The sequence below is a fragment of the Salmo salar genome, chromosome ssa05, assembly GCF_905237065.1.
Source record: "Salmo salar chromosome ssa05, Ssal_v3.1, whole genome shotgun sequence".
Lineage (NCBI taxonomy): Eukaryota > Metazoa > Chordata > Actinopteri > Salmoniformes > Salmonidae > Salmo > Salmo salar.
This window is the reverse complement of record NC_059446.1, coordinates 86,339,978-86,365,480: the sequence shown is the minus strand read 5'-3', so window position 1 is coordinate 86,365,480 and position 25,503 is coordinate 86,339,978. Positions and strand designations below refer to the sequence as shown.

Here is a 25,503-nt window from a genome sequence, read left to right as displayed (position 1 = left end):
CCGGTACAGAGTCAATGTGGAGGCTATATACAGGGGATACCGGTACAGAGTCAATGTGGAGGCTATATGCAGGGGGTACCGGTACAGAGTCAATGTGGAGGCTATATACAGGGGGTACCGGTACAGAGTCAATGTGGAGGCTATATACAGGGGGTACCAGTACAGAGTCAATGTGGAGGCTATATACAGGGGGTACCAGTACAGAGTCAATGTGGAGGCTATATGCAGGGGGTACCGGTACAGAGTCAATGTGCAGGGGCACCGGTTAGTTGAGGTAATATGTACATGTAGGTAGAGTTATTAAAGTGAATATGCATAGATGACAGCAGAGAGTAGCAGCGTTTTAATGAGTGGGGGGGTAGCCATTTGATTATACAGTTCCTGTATGGAGAAGCAAGCACCATAATAATCATGTCACAAGATACCATTCTCTGTTCAGTTCTGTGTATTCAGTTATTAGTTCAGTTCACTTCATTTATTTGGCCTTTTACAGGAATTTGTCTCTTCAAGTTTAAGAGCACTGAATTTTATACAATGAGTTCTGTTCAATGACTTCTAATCAAATCAAATCAAAGTTTATTTGTCACGTGTGCCGAATACAACAGGTGTAGACCTTACAGTGAAATGCTTACTTACAGGCTCTAACTAATAGTGCGAGAAAAAAAAGGTGTGTGTGTGTGTGTGTGTGTGTGTGTGTGTGTGTGTGTGTGTGTGTGTGTGTGTGTGTGTGTGTGTGTGTGTGTGTGTGTGTGTGTGTGTGTTGTGTGTGTGTGGTAAGTAAAGAAATAGAACAACAGTAAAAATGCATTTGAAAATAACAGTAGCAAGGCTATAGACAGACACCGGTTAGTCAGGCTTATTGAGGTAGTATGTACATGTAGATATGGTTAAAGTGACTATGCATATATGATGAACAGAGAGTAGCAGTAGCATAAAAAGAGGGGTTGGCGGGTGGTGGGTGGTGGGACACAATGCAGATAGCCTGGTTAGCCAATGTGCGGGAGCACTGGTTGGTCGGGCCAATTGAGGTAGTATGTACATGAATGTATAGTTAAAGTGACTATGCATATATGATAAACAGAGAGTAGCAGCAGAGGGGGGGGCACAGTGAGTTCTGTTCAATGAGTTCTATACAGTGAGTTCTGTACAGTGAGTTTTGTACAGTGAGTTTTGTACAGTGAGTTTTGTACAGTGAGTTTTGTACAGTGAGTGTTGTACAGTGAGTGTTGTACAGTGAGTTCTGTACAGTGAGTTCTGTACAGTGAGTTCTGTACAGTGAGTTTTGTACAGTGAGTTTTGTACAGTGAGTTTTGTACAGTGAGTTCTGTACAGTGAGTTCTGTACAGTGAGTTCTGTACAGTGAGTTCTGTACAGTGAGTTGTATACAGTGAATTCTGTTCAGTGAGTTCTATACAGTGAGTGTTGTACAGTGAGTGTTGTACAGTGAGTGTTGTACAGTGAGTTTTGTACAGTGAGTTTTGTACAGTGAGTTTTGTACAGTGAGTTTTATACAGTGAGTTTTATACAGTGAGTTACAGTGCCTTCAGAAAGTATTCATATCCCTTGACTTATTCCACATGTTGTAATACAGCCTGAATTCAAAATGGATTAAATGCATATTTTTCCTCACCCATCTACACACAATACCCTATAATGACAAATGTATTGAAAATGAAAGACAGAAATATCTCATTTACATAAGTATTCACACCTGATACACCTTTGGCGGAGATTAAAGCTTTAAGTCGTCTTGTGTATGTCTGTATCAGCTTTGCACGTCTGGATTTTGAGATTTTCTCTCATTCTTCCTTGCTGATTTTCTCAAATCTGTTAAATTAGATGGTTGAGCGGCGGTGATCAGCAATCTTCAAGTCTTTCCACAGATTTTCAATGGGATTCAAGTTTGGGCTTTGGCGGGGCCACTCAAATACTTTCACATTCTTGTTCTGAAGCCATTCCTGCATTGCTTTGGCTCTATGCTTGCCTTGCAGTCATTGTCCTATTGGAATGTAAATCTTCACCCCCAGTCTAAGGTCGTTTGCACTCTGAAACAGGTTCTCATATAGGATCTTCCTATATTTTTTTCCTATATTTTCCTCTATCCTTACCAGTCTCCCAGTCCCTGCCGCTGAAAAGCCTCCCCATAGCATGATGCTGCCACCACCATGCTTCACAGTTGGGATGGTGTTAGAAGGGTGATGAGCTATGCCTGGTTTTGTCCAAACATAGTGCTTTGCATTCAGGCCAAAGAGTTACATTTTTGTCAGACCACAGAATATTTTGCCTTATGCTCAGTCTTTCATGGGCCTTTTTGCAAACTCCAGGCGTGCTGTCATGTGCCATTTTCTCAGGAGTGGCTTCCGTCTGACCACTCTTCCATAAAGCCCAGATTGGTGAAGCGCTGTAGAGACTGTTGTCCTTCTGGTAGGTTCTCCCATCTCAGCCAAGGAACTCTGCAGTTTTGTCAGAGTGGTCATTGGGTTCTTGGTCTCCTCCCTGACCAAGGTCCTTCTTGCCTGGTTGCTCAGTTAGGTCAGACAGGCAGCTCTAGACAGAGTCTGGGTTGTTCCATATTTTTTCAACTTCCCGATGATGAAGACCACTGTGCTCTTGGAAACTTTCAACACTCTTGAAATTGTTTTATACCCTTCCCCAGATATATGCCTCATCACAATTGAGATCAGAGATCTACGGACAGTTCCTTGGACTTCATGGTATAGTTTCTGCTCTGACATCCACTGTCAACTGTGGGACCTTATATAGTCAGGTGTGTTTCTTTCTAAATCATGTTCAAACAATTGAATTGGCCACAGGTGGACTCCAATCAAGTTGTAGTGACATCTCAAAGATGATCAAAGGATATTGAATGCACCTTGAGCTTAATTTGGAATGTCACAAGAAAGGGGTATGAATACATATTTTTTTGGTTGATAAGTTGGTAACAAATTCGAAAAACATGTTTCACTTTGTCATTATTGGATATTGTGTGCAGATGGGTGAGAGCATGTTTTATTTAATCCATTTTTAATTCAGGCTCTAACACAACAACATGTGGAATACGTCAAGGGGTATGAATACTTTCTGAAGGCCATACATTGAGTTCTGTGCAGTGAGTTCTGTGCATTGAGTTCTGTGCAGTGAGTTCTGCGCAGTGAGTTCTGCGCATCTAACACAACAACATGTGGAATACGTCAAGGGGTATGAATACTTTCTGAAGGCCATACATTGAGTTCTGTGCAGTGAGTTCTGTGCAGTGAGTTCTGCGCAGTGAGTTCTGCGCAGTGAGTTCTGCGCAGTGAGTTCTGCGCAGTGAGCTCTGTGCAGTGAATTCTGTACAGTGAATTCTATGCAGTGCAGAGTGAGTGGAAACTCATAGCTAGACTATTGACCTCTTTACACTGTCATATGTTGCTTTACTGTGATTGACAAATGACACCCTATTCCCTATATAGTGGACTACTTTAGACCAGAGCCCTGTGGGAGCCCTGTGGCTCCTGTTCAAAAGTAGTGCACTATAAAGGGAATAGGGTGCCATTTGGGACGCAACTATGAAGAGCTGGAACAGAGTGTGTTTCACTTGTGGTCTTGAGGAAGGAAACAGCCAGCCGAGTGAAGACTGAAATAACCTGAGGATTTAGAAGGACTGTGTGAACTGTTTTACTGATGGTGTTAGAAGCAGTGTGTTTAGAAAAGAAAGGAATGTAACAATTCAGAAATAGAACTACTAGTGCCGTGGCTCTGCCATTTAACTTGGCCCTGACATGTGGCGCAGACCAAGCTTTTCACCAGAATTGTGCCATAAGAAAACAGTATATGTCAGGGCCCATATTCATAAAGCGTCTTAGAGAAGGAATCCTGATCTAGGACCAGTTTTGCCTTTTGGATTATAAAATTAATGGATAGATAGAATCTGATTCTATACTGAACAAAAATATAAATGCAACATGCAACAATTTCAAAGATTTTACTGAGTTACAGTTCATATAAGGAAATCAGTCAATTGAAATAAATTCATTATGCCTTAATCTATGGATTTCACATGACTGGGCAGGGGTGCAGCTATGGGTGGGCCTTGGAGGGCATAGGCCCACCCACTTGGCAGCCAGGCCAAGCCAATCGGAATGAGTTTTTCCCCACAAAAGGACTTCATTACAGACAAAAATACTCCTCAGCACCCCCTCTCACATGATCCTGCAGATGAAGAAGCTGGATGTGGAGGTACTGGGCTGGTGTGGTTACACGTGGTCTGCAGTTGTGAGGCCGGTTGGACGTACTGCCAAATTCTCTAAAACTACGTTGGAGTCGGCTTATGGTAGAGACATGAACATTCAGTTCTCTGGCAACAGCTCTGGTGGACATTCCTGCAGTCTGCATGCCAATTGTACTCACCCTGACAACTTGAGACATCTGCGACATTGTGTTGTGTGACAAAACTGATCATTTTAAAGTGGCCTTTAATCGTCCACGGTGCACCTGTGCAATGATCATGCTGTTTAATCAGCTTCTTGATATGCCACACCTGTCACAGGTGGATGGATTATCTTGGCAACGGAGAAATGCTCACTAACAGGGATGTGAACAATTTATGCGCAACATCTGAGAGAAATACGCTTTTTGTGCGTTTGGAAAATTTGCTAGGATTTTGAATTTCAGCTCATGAAACATGGAACCAACACTTTACATGTTGCCTTTATATTTCTGTTCAGTGTAGATCAGCTCATGAATACGGTCCCAGATTCACTCAAGATCAATCATTTTTTTCTGTCATCTTATATGCAATGGATTCTGTACATACTGTATGTCTCTGTAGTTCTGCAGTATTGACAGAGATGTTCTGCATACAGTATTGACAGAGATGTTCTGAATACAGTATACCTGCAGTATTGACAGAGATGTTCTGAATACAGTATATCTGCAGTATTGACAGAGATGTTCTGCATACAGTATATCTGCAGTATTGACAGATGTTCTGAACACAGTATATCTGCAGTATTGACAGAGATGTTCTACATACAGTATATCTGCAGTATTGACAGAGATGTTCTACATATTTCTCCAGTATTGACAGAGATGTTCTGCATACAGTATATCTGCAGTATTGACAGATGTTCTGAATACAGTATATCTGCAGTATTGACAGAGATGTTCTGCATACAGTATATCTGCAGTATTGACAGATGTTCTGAATACAGTATATCTGCAGTATTGACAGAGATGTTCTACATATTTCTCCAGTATTGACAGAGATATCTTTCTAATGCCCTTGATCCAGGCTTCGGTAGTGATATGAATGGTTGCTGCTGCCTCTGCTCTTCAGCGTCTACTGCACTGGACTTCACCCACATAATAACTAGTGTCAAATATAGCAGGGAACAGGGCTGAGGCTGACCCACACAACACACCCATGGACCTGAGGTTAGCTCAGGATAACAACCGACCGATGCCTTGAAGACAAACAACAGCATATCTCACGTTCCCAATAAGACCATGTCTACATGTATTTTAGTAGAAGACTCCTGACCTGAAACTATCACTGTGCTAGGAGTTCTACTAGACATTCTCCAGAGTTCAAAATGCCTGGAATTAAAAGGCAGATATGTCCACTGCTTGTTTATCCAGATCCATCAGTGTATTTTGGCTGCAGCAGGAGTGGTCCTCACTCAGTAAATACCTGCCCTGCTGTAACACACTGGGGATGTCCCAAATGGCACCCTAATCCCTGCATAGTGAACTACACCTATAGGCACTGGTCAAAAGTAGTGCACTATATAGGGAATAGGGTGCCATTTGGAACCAAGTCTTAGTTAACTAGCCTGGCACTGTGGCAGCCAGACAGACCATCTCTTCTAAAGTGAAACCTAGTCTTAGTTAACTAGCCTGGCACTGTGGCAGCCAGACAGACCATCTCTTCTAAAGTGAAACCTAGTCTTAGTTAACTAGCATGGCACTGTGGCAGCCAGACAGACCATCTCTTCTAAAGTGAAACCTAGTCTTAGTTAACTAGCCTGGCACTGTGGCAGCCAGACAGACCATCTCTTCTAAAGTGAAACCTAGGCTTAGTTAACTAGCCTGGCACTGTGGCAGCCAGACAGACCATCTCTTCTAAAGTGAAACCTAGTCTTAGTTAACTAGCATGGCACTGTGGCAGCCAGACAGACCATCTCTTCTAAAGTGAAACCTTGTCTTAGTTAACTAGCCTGGCACTGTGGCAGCCAGACAGACCATATCTTCTCAAGACACAAACATACACACTCACGGCCCTCAGTCACACATGTAAATGTTTGGTTTGTTAGACAACACTGTGTGAGTGATTGTCAGTGAACTGCTGTCCTGTCATGTATAGAATAGGTACACCTTGCTTTATCCTTTCTCTCACTCTTTGTCCCCAAAGAAAAGGGAAACAATGATGTGAAGTGTGTTTAATTTCTCAACAATCTCTCTCTCTCTCTTGTCTCTGTCTCTCTGTATCTGTCTCTCTGTGTCTCTGTGCAGAGATCTCTTCATTGTGTGCCCCACCATAAAGATGGCCAACTTCTGGGCAGCTAACACCAGATCCAATGTGTTCATGTACCACCTGCCTGAGGACACCGCCCAGACCAGGTAATCACTGGGTGTGAGGAGGACTAGGCAGCCAGGAAGCCAGGTCAGGTCAGGGCTCCAGACCGTTGACTACTAGTCAAGTAGTACTTGCGTTAACTCAGACTACCTTGTTGTGTCCAGCAATACTATTACATTTGTGTTGCTAGGGAAGTGGCATGATAATCTATTATTTCTTTGTTTTGTTTCGCTGTGTTGCTAGGGAAGTGGCATGAGAATGTATTATTTGTTTTGTTTTGCTGTGTTGCTAGGGAAGTGGCATGATAATGTATTATTTATTTGTTTTGCTGTGTTGCTAGGGAAGTGGCATGATGATGTATTATTTATTTTGTTTTGCTGTGTTGCTAGGGAAGTGGCATGATGATGTATTATTTGTTTTGTTTTGCTGTGTTGCTAGGGAAGTGGCATGATGTATTATTTATTTGTTTTGCCGTGTTGCTAGGGAAGTGGCATGATGATGTATTATTTATTTTGTTTTGCTGTGTTGCTAGGGAAGTGGCATGATGATGTATTTATTTGTTTTGCCGTGTTGCTAGGGAAGTGGCATGATGTATTATTTATTTGTTTTGCCGTGTTGCTAGGTAAGTGGCATGATGATGTATTATTTATTTGTTTTGCTGTGTTGCTAGGGAAGTGGCATGATGATGTATTATTTATTTTGTTTTGCTGTGTTACTAGGGAAGTGGCATGATGATGTATTATTTATTTTGTTTTGCTGTGTTGCTAGGGTAGTGGCATGATGATGTATTATTTATTTTGTTTTGCTGTGTTGCTAGGGAAGTGGCATGATAATGTATTATTTATTTGTTTTGCTGTGTTGCTAGGGAAGTGGCATGATGATGTATTATTTATTTGTTTTGCTGTGTTGCTAGGGAAGTGGCATGATGATGTATTATTTATTTGTTTTGCTGTGTTGCTAGGGAAGTGGCATGATGATGTATTATTTATTTTGTTTTGCTGTGTTGCTAGGGAAGTGGCATGATAATGTATTATTTATTTGTTTTGCTGTGTTGCTAGGGAAGTGGCATGATGATGTATTATTTATTTGTTTTGCTGTGTTGCTAGGGAAGTGGCATGATGATGTATTATTTATTTGTTTTGCTGTGTTGCTAGGGAAGTGGCATGATAATGTATTATTTATTTGTTTTGCTGTGTTGCTAGGGAAGTGGCATGATAATGTAGTGTTTATTTGTGTGTGATTTGTTTTCATTTCAGTGCTGACCTGTCAGTACCCCTGGATGTCCACTATGCTTTTGGCCTCCCTCACAGCCCCCTGACCTACGACCTGTTCACCAACACAGAGAGACGCCTCTCCCTACAGATGATGACCTACATGGCCAACTTCATCAAGTCCGGGTAAAAAAAAAAGAAAACGAAACAGAAATGACTTTAAATAAACACCAACCATACTTTATAGTGTTGCCTTTTCCATCTAAATCAATTTGTTTATTTTGTATTGTTTGTTACATCTAAACCAATCTGCATGACTGGAGAATACTGCCTCATGCATGTGGTGTCAGAATATATAATATCTGTCATTTAGCAGACACTTCGTGCGTACATCACGTCTCTTACTGTACGTTTTCTCTTTCTGAACAGAAATCCCAACCAGGCTCACAGTGTGTCCCGTGTGGCCTTCAGCGAGGCGGCGCTGCCCCCCTGGCATGCCTTCCAGCCTCACCCTGAGGGGGACAGCTATATGGAAGTGGAGCCAGGCCTCAGCAACCACAGGGGCCTCCGCAGGGCCCAGTGCTCCTTCTGGGCCGACTATGTCCCCGCTCTGACCGCCTCCACTGGTGGGTACAAGTCCAAACTGAAAATAAGATTAAGTAAAACTTCACTTTGCCAAACAAACCACAGACATCTTTGCCGGAAAAAAAACAATGACACTAACACAAAGGCTAAATAAAAAACACAAAACAAGTATTAATTATTCCCTTCCTGTTCTTTCAGTGTCAGGACATACATAGAAACATACAATGCATTCGGAAAGTATTCATACACCTTCCTTTTTCTTCATTTTGTTACGTTACAGCCTTATTCTAAAATGTATTCAATAATTTCCCCCCCCCTCATAAATCTATACACAATACCCAATAATGACAAAGAAAAACAGTTTTTTTGTTTGTTTTGCAAATGTATAAAACAGTTTTTTTTAAACGTATTTACATAAGTATTCAGACCCTTTGCTATGAGATTCAAAATTGAGCTCAGGTGCATCCTGTTTCCATTGATCATCCTTGAGATGTTTCTACAACTAGATTGGCATCCACCTGTGGTAAATTCAATTGATTGGACATGATTTAGAAAGGCACACACCTGTCTATGTAAGGTCGAACAGAGCAAAAACCAAGCCATGAGGTCGAAGGAATTGTCCGTAGAGCTCCGAGACAGGATTGTGTCGAGGCACAGATCTGCGGAAGGTACCAAAACATTTCTGCAGCATTGAATGTCCCCAAGAACTCAGTGGACTCCATCATTCTTAAATGGAAGAAGTTTGGAACCACCAAGACTCTTCCTAGAGCTGGCCACCCGGCCAAACTGAGCAATCGGGGCAGAAGGGCCTTGGTCAGGGAAGTGACCAAGAACCCAATGTTCACTCTGACAGAGTTCCTCTGTGGAGATGGGAGAACCTTCCAGAAAGACAACCATCTCTGCAGCACTCCATCAATCAGGCCTTTATGGTCGAGTGGCCAGACGGAAGCCACTCCTTAGTAAAAGGCACATGACAGCCAGCTTGGAGTTTGCCAAAAGGTATCTAAAGGACTTTTAAACCATGAGAACAAGATTCTCTCATCTGATGAAACCATGATTGAACTCTTTGGCCTGAATGCCAAGCGTCACGTCTGGAGGAAACCTGGCACCATCCCTATAGTGAAGCATGGTGCTGGCAGCATAATGCTGTGGGGATGGTTTTCAGCAGAAGGGACTAGGAGACTAGTCAGGATCGAGGAAAAGATGAACGGAGCAAAGTACAGAGAGATCCTTGAAGAAAACCTGCTCCAGAACGCTCAGGACCTCAGACTGGGGCGAATGTTCACCTTCCAACAGGACAAGACCTTAAGCACACAGCTAAGACAACGCAGGACTGGCTTCGGGACATGTCCTTGAATGGCCCAGCCAGAGCCCTGACTTGAACCAGATCTAACATCTATGGAGAGACCTGAAAATAGCTGTGCAGCCACGCTCCCCATCCAACCAGACAGAGCTTGAGAGGATCTGCAGAGAAGAATGGGAGAAACTCCCCAAATACAGGTGTGCCAAGCTTGTAGCGTCATACCCAAGAAGACTCGAGGCTGTTAATCGCTGCTAAAGGTGCTTCAACAAAGTACTGAGTACTTATGTAATATTTATAAAAACCTGTTTTTGCTTTGTCTTTATGGGTTATTGTGTGTAGATTGATGAGAAAAAAACAATGTAATCCATTTTAGAATAAGGCTGTAACGTAACAAAATGTGGAAAAAGTCAAGGGATCTGAATACTTTGCAACGTATGTAGCCAGTAATTAGAGGTTTGCTACTGTATGTACTTAGATGGTGCCAAACGTCCAGTCTCCGTCTGCAGAGCTTTAGGAAAAACATCCATATATCACCACTTTAGAGAAGCTACTCTTACTTCACAGGATGACTTGGTGTCACAAGAAAGATGTCTCTCTGTTTTTCAGGAAAACTTTCATCTGCTGTGTTGGAAGGGGAATCTGCTGGTTTGGGGGCTGGAACTCCAACACCAGAAACCAAGTTATTTGTTGATTTCTTGACAACTGTCACCCAGAGCAAACCCAAGTCAGAGAAGGATGCTTATAATTAGAAAGAACTTCCACACTACGTACTGTCTAATCTGCATTTAGGGTTTATCACTCACATATAGTGAGAAATGACATGTTGTTTCAACTGCCAAAGGTGTCTGTAAATTAAGTCGTGTCATTTAACTGCCTGTTAGTTTCCATACAAATGAAATAAAACAATTGCATTACAAAATACTCCTGAAGTCTGTGATGTTGTTTACACTTCCTTCACGTCTAGAATAGTAATCAGGTAATCTCTCGTGATAGCCTGAACATTCAAATCAACTAGCTCATTTGGGTCTGTGTGCTGGGATTGGTAACCAAGGAGACATTTTCTAAGTAAGAGACATTAAATGAGTCAAATGGGATAATCTCCTGTGTCAGTTACTAGACTGATAACAGAGGTGTAAAACAGCTGTCTTATTGAAGTGAACGTTTGGTGAAAGTTTCCAGAAACTTCCATCCGTGTGAAGTCTTGTTTCACTTGGCTGCGTCCCAATTGTGTGTACCCTACTATTTTAGTGCACTAAGTTTGACCAGAGTCATATGGGCCCTGGTCCAACGTAGTGCACTATTTAGGGTGCCATTTGAGATGCACCCTTTGTGCGTTTAAGAAAGTGGATTGTTGGACAATTCCAGGTGTTCATAGCCACGGGGGGGTTGAAAGTAACAACCAACGAGTTATCTCACTAATCTAACAGAATGCTTGCCTTCATTTTCATACCAATGACTTTTCAAACCAACCAAAGGCCAAGAGCAACTAAGTACTCTTTCCAAGATGCCCCTCCTCTAGGAATGTTCCAAAATGATATCCCAAAATATACTGCTCAAAAAAATAAAGGGAACACTTATACAACACATCCTAGATCTGAATGAAAGAAATAATCTTATTAAATACTTTTTTCTTTACATAGTTGAATGTGCTGACAACAAAATCACACAAAAATAATCAATGGAAATCCAATTTATCAACCCATGGAGGTCTGGATTTGGAGTCACACTCAAAATTAAAGTGGAAAACCACACTACAGGCTGATCCAACTTTGATGTAATGTCCTTAAAACAAGTCAAAATGAGGCTCAGTAGTGTGTGTGGCCTCCACGTGCCTGTATGACCTCCCTACAACGCCTGGGCATGCTCCTGATGAGGTGGCGGATGGTCTCCTGAGGGATCTCCTCCCAGACCTGGACTAAAGCATCCGCCAACTCCTGGACAGTCTGTGGTGCAACGTGGCGTTGGTGGATGGAGCGAGACATGATGTCCCAGATGTGCTCAATTGGATTCAGGTCTGGGGAACGGGCGGGCCAGTCCATAGCATCAATGCCTCCATCTTGCAGGAACTGCTGACACACTCCAGCCACATGAGGTCTAGCATTGTCTTGCATTAGGAGGAACCCAGGGCCAACCGCACCAGCATATGGTCTCACAAGGGGTCTGAGGATCTCGTCTCGGTACCTAATGGCAGTCAGGCTACCTCTGGCGAGCACATGGAGGGCTGTGCGGACCCCCAAAGAAATGCCACCCCACACCATGACTGACCCACCGCCAAACCGGTCATGCTGGAGGATGTTGCAGGCAGCAGAACGTTCTCCACGGCGTCTCCAGACTCTGTCACGTCTGTCACATGTGCTCAGTGTGAACCTGCTTTCATCTGTGAAGAGCACAGGGCGCCAGTGGCGAATTTGCCAATCTTGGTGTTCTCTGGCAAATGCCAAACGTCCTGCACGGTGTTGGGCTGTAAGCACAACCCCCACCTGTGGACGTCGGGCCCTCATACCACCGTCATGGAGTCTGTTTCTGACCGTTTGAGCAGACACATGCACATTTGTGGCCTGCTGGAGGTCATTTTGCAGGGCTCTGGCAGTGCTTCTCCTGCTCCTCCTTGCACAAAGGCGGAGGTAGCGGTCCTGCTGCTGGGTTGATGCCCTCCTACGGCCTCCTCCACGTCTCCTGATGTACTGGCCTGTCTCCTGGTAGCGCCTCCATGCTCTGGACACTATGCTGACAGATACAGCAAACCTTCTTGCCACAGCTCGCATTGATGTGCCATCCTGGATGAGCTGCACTACCTGAGCCACTTGTGTGGGTTGTAGACTCCGTCTCATGCTACCACTAGAGTGAAAGCGCCGCCAGCATTCAAAAGTGACCAAAACATCAGCCAGGAAGCATAGGAACTGAGAAGTGGTCTGTGGTCCCCACCTGCAGAACCACTCCTTTATTGGGGGTGTCTTGCTAATTGCCTATAATTTCCACCTGTTGTCTATTCCATTTGCACAACAGCATGTGAAATGTATTGTCAATCAGTGTTGCTTCCTAAGTGGACAGTTTGATTTCACAGAAGTGTGATTGACTTGGAGTTACATTGTGTTGTTTAAGTGTTCCCTTTATTTTTTGAGCAGTGTATATTTCTACTATTATATATTAACACATAAACCAACACTTCAATAACGTTTGTCATTACTTCCTCTTTCAGTTATACATGTCACATTCTTGAATTTCTTCACCCGTAGGATAATTCATCACTTTGGCCAGTTGCTCGAAAGGAGACAACAAGAGATAAAATCTAAAAGATAACGGTGCCCATGAGGTCCCTCTAGTCCTAGTGGCCCCAGGGTTTACTACTGTAGAGACTGACTGAGCTGGCCCTAACCTTACAGGGTTTACTACTGTAGAGACTGACTGAGCTGGCCCTAACCTTACAGGGTTTATTACTGTAGAGACTGACTGAGCTGGCCCTAACCTTACAGGGTTTACTACTGTAGAGACTGACTGAGCTGGCCCTAACCTTACAGGGTTTATTACTGTAGAGACTGACTGAGCTGGCCCTAACCTTACAGGGTTTACTACTGTTCTGTAGAGACTGACTGAGCTGGCCCTAACCTTACATGACCGTAGCTAAGCTTTGTTCCTGGCGCTCACACACACTACACTGTTCTGTGTATGTTGTTCACATCCCACCTCATGGATGCCAAATAGATGAACAGAGAAATAAAAAGGAGTTATGTGATCTAGACAGATTAATGCTAGTCCTATCACACCACACCTATGCTTGTCCTCTGGACAGATTAATGCTAGGCCTATCACACCACACCTATGCTTGTCCTCTGGACAGATTAATGCTAGGCCTACCACACCTCTCCTTGTCCTCTGGACAGATTAATGCTAGGCCTACCACACCTCTCCATGTCCACTGGACAGATTAATGCTAGGCCTACCACACCACACCTCTCCATGTCCTCTGGACAGATTACTGCTAGGCCTACCACACCTCTCCTTGTCCTCTGGACAGATTAATGCTAGGCCTACCACACCACACCTCTCCATGTCCTCTGGACAGATTAATGCTAGGCCTACCACACCTCTCCTTGTCCTCTGGACAGATTAATGCTAGTCCTACCACACCTCTCCTTGTCCTCTGGACAGATTAATGCTAGGCCTATCACACCTATCCTTTTCCTCTGGACAGATTAATGCTAGGCCTACCACTCCTCTCCTTGTCCTCCAGACAGTGTAATGCTAGGTATATCACACCACACCTCTCCTTGTCCTCTAGTTCAACTACCAGTTCAAGAGGCCATGCTATGATGCAACTGGTGTTGCAGGTTGGTCTACATCCCAAATGGCACCCTATTCCCTATGTAGTGCACTATTTTTGACCAGAGCCATATGGGCCCTGGTCAAAAATAGTGCCCTTAATCTCATTTGGGATGCATCCACGATCTCCCAATCAACAAATATCAGCGCTTGTGATATTGTTCCTCATTAGAGAGGTCAACAGGTCAGTGTTCCGAGGGTTCACGGTCCTCATCAGAGAGATCAACAGGTCAGTGTTCCGAGGGTTCACGCTCCTCATCAGCGAGATCAACAGGTCAGTGTTCCGAGGGTTCACGCTCCTCATCAGCGAGATCAACAGGTCAGTGTTCCGAGGGTTCACGCTCCTCATCAGCGAGATCAACAGGTCAGTGTTCCGAGGGTTCACGCTCCTCATCAGCGAGGTCAACAGGTCAGTGTTCCGAGGGTTCACGGTCCTCATCAGCGAGGTCAACAGGTCAGTGTTCCGAGGGTTCACGGTCCTCATCAGAGAGATCAACAGGTCAGTGTTCCGAGGGTTCACGGTCCTCATCAGAGAGATCAACAGGTCAGTGTTCCGAGGGTTCACGGTCCTCATCAGAGAGGTCAACAGGTCAGTGTTCCGAGGGTTCACGCTCCTCATCAGCGAGATCAACAGGTCAGTGTTCCGAGGGTTCACGGTCCTCATCAGAGAGGTCAACAGGTCAGTGTTCCGAGGGTTCACGGTCCTCATCAGAGAGGTCAACAGGTCAGTGTTCCGAGGGTTCACGGTCCTCATCAGAGAGGTCAACAGGTCAGTGTTCCGAGGGTTCACGGTCCTCATCAGAGAGGTCAACAGGTCAGTGTTCCGAGAATTCACGGTCCTCATCAGAGAGGTCAACAGGTTAGCTACAGTTAAATAAGGGATTTCCCATCCTCTCTGTCTACGTCCCCAAATGGCAACCTATTCCCTACATACAGTACTACACTGCAGGTCAAAAGAGCTGCACTATGTAGGGAATAGAGTACCATTTTGGACACAGTATCTTCTAAACCTGCCAGGATACCAGCAACTCTCTACAACTTTATTCTCCAAAAAGCAGCGACCCTTTCAGCATCAATTAGCAACAGCCTACATCCAAGGATAAAGCAATGAGTTAGGATACCAAAACCCACCTGGTCATTTTCTAGAACTGCTTTAAGGACAAAGGGTGGATTTTAGCTGTGTGTTTTAATTTCTTAGACAAACCACAAGGTTAAAGTAATTCTCTAGATCAGTGAATCTACTCTGTTGGATACCGAGCTCTGCTAGAGATATCCTGCTGGATGCCCAATCCCCTACTGAGGTTTAGCCAGTCTGATTATCATAGGATATGATCCTCTGACTGAGGATACATCCTCCGCTTTTAGGATTAATACAGTACTCCTCTTGCACCTTTTAGGATTAATACAGTACTCCTCTTGCACCTTTTAGGATTAATACAGTACTCCTCTTGTACCTTTTAGGATTAATACAGTACTCCTCTTGTACCTTTTAGGATTAATACAGTACTCCTCTTGTACCTTTTAGGATTAATACAGTACTCCTCTTGTACCTTTTAGGATTAACACAGTACTCCTCCTCTTGTACCTTTTGGGATTAATACAGTACTCCTCTTGTACCTTTTAGGATTAATACAGTATTCCTCTTGAACCTTTTAGGATTAATACAGTATTCCTCTTGTACCTTTTAGGATTAATACAGTATTCCTCTTGAACCTTTTAGGATTAATACAGTATTCCTCTTGTACCTTTTAGGATTAATACAGTATTCCTCTTGTAACTTTTAGGATTAATACAGTATTCCTCTTGAACCTTTTAGGATTAATACAGTACTCCTCTTGTACCTTTTAGGATTAATACAGTATTCCTCTTGTACCTTTTAGGATTAATACAGTACTCCTCTTGAACCTTTTCTAAGTTCTGAGCTCTGCTCCAGGGCGCCTGTGTGGCTTGTTAACACTGAACGCTGAGCCTCTTCAAGAGTACCAGAGCTACTAAACCCCCCATATCCAAGACTGGTAATAAATAACAATGACTAGCTGATCGCCGCATCAAAATGTATATTCACAAACAAACACAGTAGTCCTTGTGCAAAGTATAACTTTGTTTACCCTGTGCTGTACTGTACACGTTAAAGAAATTTAAGCCCAAATGGGGTTTAGTTAAATCCTCTACAATATGTGCTTTTATCCCTATGCAGCGAATTCACCATCTCATTGAAAACCCAACAACGAGGGTTCACTAAGTATTTCAGCATCTGTTTGTAGGAGTGACTGTTTGAGTGAAGTTTATAGTTGACCTTTGACTGGGATTATTAAAAGCACATATTGTATGTGCAAGGTTATTCTTCAAGTTTATGTGTGAGTTAAATTGGGGTTTTGGACATTTTATTGGTCTATGAAATACATTTCTGCTAAACAGAGACAGGCAGGCAGACTGTCAAACTGGCACCTTATTTGCTGGTTGGTTGATTAATTGTTAATTGGTTTGAATTTGTTTAAAAATGTATTTTATTAATAAATCAACATATAGAGAAGTGTAAGGGAAATGATATTACGATGTATCAACTGTTTATTTTTGTTGGTCAGCCCAAGTTTTTGAAATCTTTTTTTTTCGTGGAGGAGGGAGAGGTGGGGACTGAAGAAAAGGAAGGGATTAAAACCAACAAAGCAAAACTACAGGGTTTGTCCCGAAATGTGACGTCAGACAGAAGGACTCGCTTGTAGCGAGCGTTGACCGGCGCTGGATATCATTTGCACCGCACCGTTTTGCAATAATCTGAGCTCGTGGAATACGTTCTATTTTTTTTTACAAGAATGTCATTCTCATTTCAATGAAGTTGATATTGGAATCTCGTAATGAGGTGGCTTCTGCCGTGGATTCTAATAGTAGCCAGCACTCATCAGGTAAACATAAATTCTTTGATTTCATTCTAACGTTCAGACTAACTTTTGATTTATTTTATCTATAGTTTTAAAGATTACAGGTTATGAATTACAGATCAGAAGAATATGAGACATATACATGATCGCAGGTTGTGCACATCTATCCAGATTAGATTATTTAATTGCGTAATAACACAGAGACATTTTGTGCGCGGTGCGAATTACCAATAACCCATTATTGGTTTCTCATTGACACTGGGCTATAAACGTGTTGTCAATGTTAATCATACAATAGACCTCCTCAGAATCTGTCTCTGTGCTAGCGCTGAAACCCAGACAGTCATGAAACTGTTAGATTGGGCACTCCTCTACTCTCTCTTCCTCTCTTACCTCTACTCTCTCTCACTCTCTCTTCTCTCTTACCTCTACTCTCTCCTCTACTCTCTCTTCCTCTCTTACCTCTACTCTCTCCTCTACTCTCTCTTCCTCTCTTACCTCTACTCTCTCCTCTACTCTCTCTTCCTCTCTTACCTCTACTCTCTCCTCTACTCTCTCTTCCTCTCTTTACTCTAGTCTCTCTTCCTCTCTCCTCTACTATCTCTTCCTCTCTTACCTCTACTCTCTCTTCCTCTCTTACCTCTACTCTCTCCTCTACTCTCTCTTCCTCTCTTTACTCTAGTCTCTCCTCTACTCTCTCTTCCTCTCTTACCTCTACTCTCTCCTCTACTCTCTCTTCCTCTCTTACCTCTACTCTCTCCTCTACTCTCTCTTCCTCTCTTTACTCTAGTCTCTCTTCCTCTCTCCTCTACTATCTCTTCCTCTCTTACCTCTACTCTCTCCTCCTCTCTTTACTCTACTCTCTTACCTCTACTCTCTCTTCCTCTCTTTACTCTAGTCTCTCCTCTACTCTCTCTTCCTCTCTTACCTCTACTCTCTCCTCTACTCTCTCTTCCTCTCTTTACTCTAGTCTCTCCTCTACTCTCTCTTCCTCTCTTTACTCTAGTCTCTCCTCTACTCTCTCCTCCTCTCTTTACTCTCACTCTCTTACCTCTACTCTCTCTTCCTCTCTTTACTCTAGTCTCTCCTCTACTCTCTCTTCCTCTCTTTACTCTAGTCTCTCCTCTACTCTCTCTTCCTCTCTTTACTCTAGTCTCTCCTCTACTCTCTCTTCCTCTCTTACCTCTACTCTCTCTTCCTCTCTTACCTCTACTCTCTCCTCTACTCTCTCTTCACTCTATAGTCTCTCCTCTACTCTCTCCTCTACTCTCTCTTCCTCTCTTTACTCTAGTCTCTCCTCTACTCTCTCTTCCTCTCTTTACTCTAGTCTCTCTTCCTCTCTCCTCTACTATCTCTTCCTCTCTTACGTCTACTCTCTCTTCCTCTCTTTACTCTAGTCTCTCCTCTACTCTCTCTTTCCTCCACTCTCTCTTCCACTCTCTCTCATTTTAGCTCAGCTAATGACAGGTCAGGTACTACCTCAGTACTCTCTCTGACTAATATCGTTTAAAGTGTGTTATTTGGTAGGTGTGGTTAAATGACCCTGGCCTGAGAGTTATTTATTTCTGTCAGTCACTAGTCCCATGGATTACTTTATAGGGGGAAACCAAACCACGAGCGGCAATTTGGTATTTGTGTCCATGGGGCTGGCTGATCCCTACCCTGCATTGATCTTCAGTCTACAATACTGCAGCTTCATACACAACTTTATCTTCATCTTTAGGTTGGTGGGGAAACTTAGTTTGGAAATGTGCCAGAGTGTTCCCCTCTGGAATCAAACATATTTCCCCTTGCTGTGGTCTGATGTCATGTACCACTGTTACAAATGTTCCTGGAAGAATGACTTCCTTCCACAACAAATTCGGGCTGAATGCAACTACAGGCCCCATTCCAATATAACTCCTGTCTACTGTATCACTATACTGGCTGGGTGGCCCCATAACTCCTGTCTACTGTATCACTATACTGGCTGGGTGGCCCCATCCCAATGTAACTCCTGTCTACTGTATCACTATACTGGCTGGGTGGCCCCATAACCCCTGTCTACTGTATCACTATACTGGCTGGGTGGCCCCATAACCCCTGTCTACTGTATCACTATACTGGCTGGGTGGCCCCATCCCAATGTAACTCCTGTCTACTGTATCACTATACTGGCTGGGTGGCCCCATAACCCCTGTCTACTGTATCACTATACTGGCTGGGTGGCCCCATCCCAATGTAACTCCTGTCTACTGTATCACTATACTGGCTGGGTGGCCCCATAACCCCTGTCTACTGTAACACTATACTGGCTGGGTGGCCCCATCCCAATATAACTCCTGTCTACTGTATCACTATACTGGCTGGGTGGCACCATAACCCCAGTCTACTGTATCACTATACTGGCTGGGTGGCCCCATTCCAATATAACTCCTGTCTACTGTATCACTATACTGGCTGGGTGGCCCCATAACCCCTGTCTACTGTAACACTATACTGGCTGGGTGGCCCCATCCCAATGTAACTCCTGTCTACTGTATCACTATACTGGCTGGGTGGCCCCATAACCCCTGTCTACTGTATCACTATACTGGCTGGGTGGCCCCATCCCAATGTAACTCCTGTCTACTGTATCACTATACTGGCTGGGTGGCCCCATAACCCCTGTCTACTGTAACACTATACTGGCTGGGTGGCCCCATCCCAATGTAACTCCTGTCTACTGTATCACTATACTGGCTGGGTGGCCCCATACCAATATAACTCCTGTCTACTGTATCACTATACTGGCTGGGTGGCCCCATAACCCCTGTCTACTGTATCACTATACTGGCTGGGTGGCCCCATAACCCCTGTCTACTGTAACACTATACTGGCTGGGTGGCCCCATCCCAATGTAACTCCTGTCTACTGTATCACTATACTGGCTGGGTGGCCCCATACCAATATAACTCCTGTCTACTGTATCACTATACTGGCTGGGTGGCCCCATAACCCCTGTCTACTGTATCACTATACTGGCTGGGTGGCCCCATCCCAATGTAACTCCTGTCTACTGTATCACTATACTGGCTGGGTGGCCCCATACCAATGTAACTCCTGTCTACTGTATCACTATACTGGCTGGGTGGCCCCATCCCAATATAACTCCTGTCTACTGTATCACTATACTGGCTGGGTGGCCCCATACCAATATAACTCCTGTCTACTGTATCACTATACTGGCTGGGTGGCCCCATCCCAATATAACTCCTGTCTACTGTATCACTATACTGGCTGGGTGGCCCCATCCCAATATAACTCCTGTCTACTGTAACACTATACTGGCTGGGTGGCCCCATCCCAATATAACTCCTGTCTACTGTATCACTATACTGGCTGGGTGGCCCCATCCCAATATAACTCCTGTCTACTGTATCACTATACTGGCTGGTTGGCCCCATCCCAATATAACTCCTGTCTACTGTATCACTATACTGGCCGGGTGGCCCCATCCCAATGTAACTCCGGTCTACTGTATCACTATACTGGCTGGGTGGCCCCATACCAATATAACTCCTGTCTACTGTATCCACTATACTGGCTGGGTGGCCCCATCCCAATATAACTCCTGTCTACTGTATCACTATACTGGCTGGGTGGCACCATAACCCCAGTCTACTGTATCACTATACTGGCTGGGTGGCCCCATACCAATATAACTCCTGTCTACTGTATCACTATACTGCCTGGGTGGCCCCATAACGCCAGTCTACTGTATCACTATACTGGCTGGGTGGCCCCATCCCAATACAACCCCTGTCTACTGTATCACTATACTGGCTGGGTGGCCCCATCCCAATATAACTCCTGTCTACTGTAACACTATACTGGCTGGGTGGCCCCATCCCAATATAACTCCTGTCTACTGTATCACTATACTGGCTGGGTGGCCCCATACCAATATAACTCCTGTCTACTGTATCACTATACTGGCTGGGTGGCCCCATCCCAATATAACTCCTGTCTACTGTATCACTATACTGGCTGGGTGGCCCCATAACGCCAGTCTACTGTATCACTATACTGGCTGGGTGGCCCCATCCCAATATAACTCCTGTCTACTGTATCACTATACTGGCTGTGTGAGGAGGGGATGTTAGTTGTTGGTGCACATGACCAATGACATAGGTAGTGATGATGAACCTGGAGCTGCTGCTGGTCTCTGCTCTGTGGGTTTGCAGGAATAGCACAACAAGGCTGACATGCCAAAGACCAACCCACCTGTATGACCCAGTATTTCATTAATGTTGTTCTGTCCATCCTACAGGTCATTTCCCAATATTCCACAGCCATGCCTCCCTTGACGGCGACCATAGAGCTGTATAACCGTACAGCGTACTGCAAATGGCCGTGCAAGTGTGCCAAGAGCGCCCCCCTGTGTCCGCCAGGGGTCAGTGTGCTGATGGATGGCTGTGACTGCTGTAAGGCCTGTTCCAAGCAGGTGGGGGAGACCTGCAACGAGGCCGACGTCTGTGACTACCATAAGGGACTGTACTGTGACTACAGCATGGACAAGCCGAGGTACGAAAAAGGAGTATGTGCCTGTAAGTGTCAGATAACTTTCCTCTTTGAGTTGTGACGTTGTACCATCTCCATCTGTGCTGTGAAGTCAGTTTGTAAATATAGATACAGTAATGAGAACGGACGTTGTTCTGATTCCACATCTGAATTGATGCATTTATTTCTTTGTGTGCCACAGTGCTTTGAGACTGGTCTTTCTTAAGGAAGGCGTTTGGAGCTGAAATGCCAACATTGAACAGTCTCAACTATAACCCGCTTGTTGTTTTCCTATGTATACCTATAGGGGATATACTGTGTAGCGCTGATTCTCATTATTTGACATGATCGATCAAACAGACATGGTGGGCACAGGCTGCGAGTACGACGGAGTGATCTACCGGAACGGACAGAGCTTCCAACCCAGCTGTAAGTACCGCTGTCTGTGTGTAAACGGCGCCATCGGTTGTGTGCCGCTCTGCACGGACTCCCATCCACCCCGGGTGTGGTGTCAGACGCCCAGGCTGGTCAAACTGCCGGGCCGATGCTGTAAGCAGTGGATCTGTGACGAGTCCAGGAAGACGCGCAAGGCAGCCCCCAGGCATGCAGAGATAGGTACACTACTACATTTTATGGGATGTATCTCAAATGGTACCCTATGTCCTATGTAGTGCACTACTTTTGACCAGAGCACTATGGGGTCCATTGGTTTCCCAGAAATTCTGTTTGGAAGATTCCTGAAATCAGGAAGGAATAAGCAGGGAATCCAGGAATCCTCCAACCAGGATTTCTGGAAAACCTGGGCATTTTTTGGGGGGAGGTTACCGGAATTTGGCATCCCAAATCAGGAGTCTGTTCGTCTGTTTATTTGGCAGTGCGCGCCAGCCACAATGAGGTCTGGCATAAGAACTGCATTACCCAGACCACCACTTGGTCCCCGTGTTCCAAGACCTGTGGACGTGGCCTGTCCCTGAGGATCTCCAACGCCAACGACCAGTGTGAGTTGATCAAGGAGTCACGCCTCTGCAACATCCGGCCCTGTGACGTCGACATCACCAAGCACATCAAGGTGAGAACATCTGTCATTCCTTATGCCCTAAATGGCACCCTATTCCCTATTAAAGTGTACTACCCATAGGGCTCTGGTCAAAAGTAGTGCACTATATAGGGAATAGGTTGGTCCCTGGTCAAAAGTAGTACACTTTATAAACACACACAATATCTCTCACTTTTGCTTTCAGTGAAACCAGGCCCAACTTCATCAACTCATGTATTGTGCATATAAACATGGTTAGAAAATCATATGGGTGACAAATGTTTTCTCAATACAGTTGAACATCATTTTGACCATTTTGACAGTGTAACAGTATTCTGACCCCATGTCAACCAATCATTTGTTGATTCTGACCCATGTTGACCTATGACCCCTCAGCCAGGGAAGAAGTGTCTGAACATCTACAGGGAGGAGCAGAGCCAGAACTTCACAATCTCAGGCTGCAACAGCAAGAAGCCCTACCGTCCAAAATACTGTGGTGTCTGCATGGCCACAGACGATCGCTGCTGCATCCCTTACAAGTCCAAGACTATCGAGGTGGAGTTTGAGTGTCCCAACGGAGCCACGCTGACATGGCAGGTGATGTGGATCAACGCCTGCTTCTGTAACCTCAGCTGCAGGAACCCCAATGACATCTTCTCTGAGCTGGAGCACTACTACGACCACAATGAGGTCATCAACTGACAACTGAGCAGCCTTGTCCGAGCCTGAACATACGGCCCATAGGGCAGGAGACCATCTCCTGTTTCTGTTGCATGAGGCAGTTTAGTGTACAAGTACAACCCCTGGGTAAGACGCTAGTCTGCCGCAGGGCCTTACCCAAATCCATCTCCTTAATGCTGAATGCCAAGCGTTTTTAGAGTCTTTGGTATGATTCGACTGGGGAGGACTGAGCAGAGGACAGATTCATTTAGGTTATTATTGACTCCAGCTTTACATTCCTTGGAATAAAGGATTGATGATTTGAATTAGATGTTCAAGCACCAGGCTGGAACAAAGCCTTCACACCCCTAAGGTCCCCAGGAGTAGGATTGAAGAAAATTGTAGTTGAACCCTGCCCAAACTCTTCATTATGATCTTGATTAAAAAAAACTATTTTTATTCACAGGGTTTATCAATTATTTAACCTCCATTCAATGAAGGGAAAAGGGATGTAGTTGTTTTTCAATTTTCTATTAAACATCTAAATATACACTGAGTGTACAAAACATTAAGTACACCTTTTGCCCTCAGAACATCCTCAATTCGTCAGAGAATGGACTCTACAAGGTGTCAAAAGTATTCCACAGGGATGCTGGTCCATGTTGACTCCAATGCTTCCCACAGTTGTGTCAAATTGGCTGGATGTCCTTTGGGTGGTGGACCATTCATAATACGCACGGGAAACTGTTGAGCGTGAAAAACCCAGCAGCGTTGCAGTTCTTGATACAAACCGGTGCACCTGGCACCTACTACCATACCCTGTTCAAAGGAGCTTACATCTTTTGTCTTACCCATTCACCCTAAGAATGGCACACATACACAATCCATATCTCAAGGCTTAAAAATCCTTCTTTAACCTGTCTCCTCCCTTTCATCTACACTGATTGAAGTGGATTTAACAAGTGACATCAATAAGGGATCATAGCTTTCACCTGGATTCACCTGGTCAGCATGTCATGGAATGTTTTGTACACTCAGTATATTAGCGGAAGTTGATCATGTATTTGTGATGATACCGTAGTAGGACACAGGGGTCAAACATATTGTAATTATGCATCATATTCATATGGGGATAATCTTCTACCAAATTAGGGCATTAACCACTCGAGTGGTCATCCTGTTTTATACTCTTCTGTTTTGCTCATTTTGTGTCATGTCATTAAGCTTACTGTGTATGTACTGTTGTGCTCAAAACATTATGTCAAGTATTTTGTAGTTTACTGCACAGTATATCAGACAAGAGTCTCTCACATTTTCTCAGTTTTGCATTGATTTCCATTGACTCTTAGTGAACAATAGTGTTTGCCTCAATGTCTGTCAGTTATTATTTGAGCTCTACGAGGTTAAAAGTGTAGCAACTTTTTATTGATTGAAATTTGATTGAGATCAGCTCAATAAGTGCTGTCATTTATTTCATTGGTCAATACTCTAGTAAACCATGTACCATATCCATGTCATCATAAACAACAACAAACTCATCCAGGAAGTCACATTTGATTGGTTCAAATAAATACAAAGTATTAAGATTTGGGTAGTGACAAATCTTTTTTAAGTCATTTGGTATTTCTCTAATACAAAGTGGTACTATACATACATTGCATTTCTATATAATTTAAATCTTAATATAATCAGCTTTTCATAATTTGAAAGATTTGACCAAACATTAATACACAATCTTCTTATCTCAGGGCTTATTTAAGCGTCATCCTGGGGTGGCAGGTAGCCTAGTGGTTAGAGCGGCAGGTAGCCTAGTGGTTAGAGCGGCAGGTAGCCTAGTGGTTAGAGCGGCAGGTAGCCTAGTGGTTAGAGTGTTGGACTTGTAACCGAAAGGTTGCAAAATCGAATCCCCGAGCTGACAAGGTAAAAATCTGTTGTTCTGCCCCTGAACAAGGCAGTTAACCCACTGTTCCTAGGCCGTCATTGAAAATAAGAATTTGTTCTTAACTGACTTGCCTGGTTAAATAAAGGTACAAAAACAAAATCCTAGGATCACTGATAGTTAGTCATTATGATTTCTTTATGTATTACAGATATCTCATGTTATAAAAAAAAAAAAAAATAGGGAGTCGTCAATTTGATCCATCATCTAAAAACAGCCAGACAATCGCCACAGATGGCATTAACATCAGAACTGTCCATTACATGTTTATGGTTGTTGTGACATAAAAACAATACATATCAGAGATACTATTTCCACAGAGGAACATCCATACAGATTACATATCACCGAAATGACATACAGTATGACAACCGTTGGGTATAAACTCTATTACCCACAATGCAGTGAGAACAGAGTACAGATAGAGGACAGTATCATAGCAGTATGTTGTGGTTTATTGTCAGCAGCAACACAGGCAGTAGGGTAGACAGGA

General features: G+C 44.0%; 2 protein-coding genes across 3 annotated transcripts in view; both read left to right on the top strand.

The window, feature by feature from the left end:
* Positions 1–10,517, top strand: part of LOC106596178 (thyroglobulin-like) — a 95,990-nt gene extending 85,473 nt beyond the window's left edge. Inside the window, 4 exon segments of the mRNA XM_045717770.1 lie at positions 6,493–6,600; positions 7,813–7,953; positions 8,197–8,393; positions 10,262–10,517. Of these exon segments, the coding sequence (XP_045573726.1) occupies positions 6,493–6,600; positions 7,813–7,953; positions 8,197–8,393; positions 10,262–10,404 (589 nt within the window). The 3' untranslated portion in view covers positions 10,405–10,517.
* A 6,065-nt stretch (positions 10,518–16,582) lies between these two features.
* Positions 16,583–24,657, top strand: LOC106597021 (CCN family member 4). Of its 2 annotated transcripts, XM_045719264.1 has the most exons (5): positions 16,583–16,878; positions 21,146–21,422; positions 21,736–21,990; positions 22,251–22,444; positions 22,808–24,657. In XM_045719264.1, exons 1-5 carry the CDS (start codon positions 16,831–16,833, stop codon positions 23,111–23,113), a joined length of 1,080 nt encoding a protein of 359 aa, XP_045575220.1. In that variant the 5' UTR covers positions 16,583–16,830; the 3' UTR covers positions 23,114–24,657. The 2 variants fall into 2 exon arrangements, with proteins under 2 accessions (XP_045575220.1, XP_045575221.1); XM_045719265.1 differs by lacking the exon at positions 16,583–16,878 and having other exon boundaries at positions 21,146–21,399.
* Positions 24,658–25,503: the final 846 nt, after the last annotated feature.

Excerpts from the sequence above, each read along its gene's own strand:
- LOC106597021 (XM_045719264.1), top strand. The coding sequence starts at position 16,831 with ATGAGGTGGCTTCTGCCGTGGATTCTAATAGTAGCCAGCACTCATCAG. Across the intron at positions 21,991-22,250 it reads CCCCAGGCATGCAGAGATAG|TGCGCGCCAGCCACAATGAG; the intron begins GTACACTACTAC and ends TTTATTTGGCAG. Across the intron at positions 22,445-22,807 it reads ACATCACCAAGCACATCAAG|CCAGGGAAGAAGTGTCTGAA; the intron begins GTGAGAACATCT and ends ATGACCCCTCAG.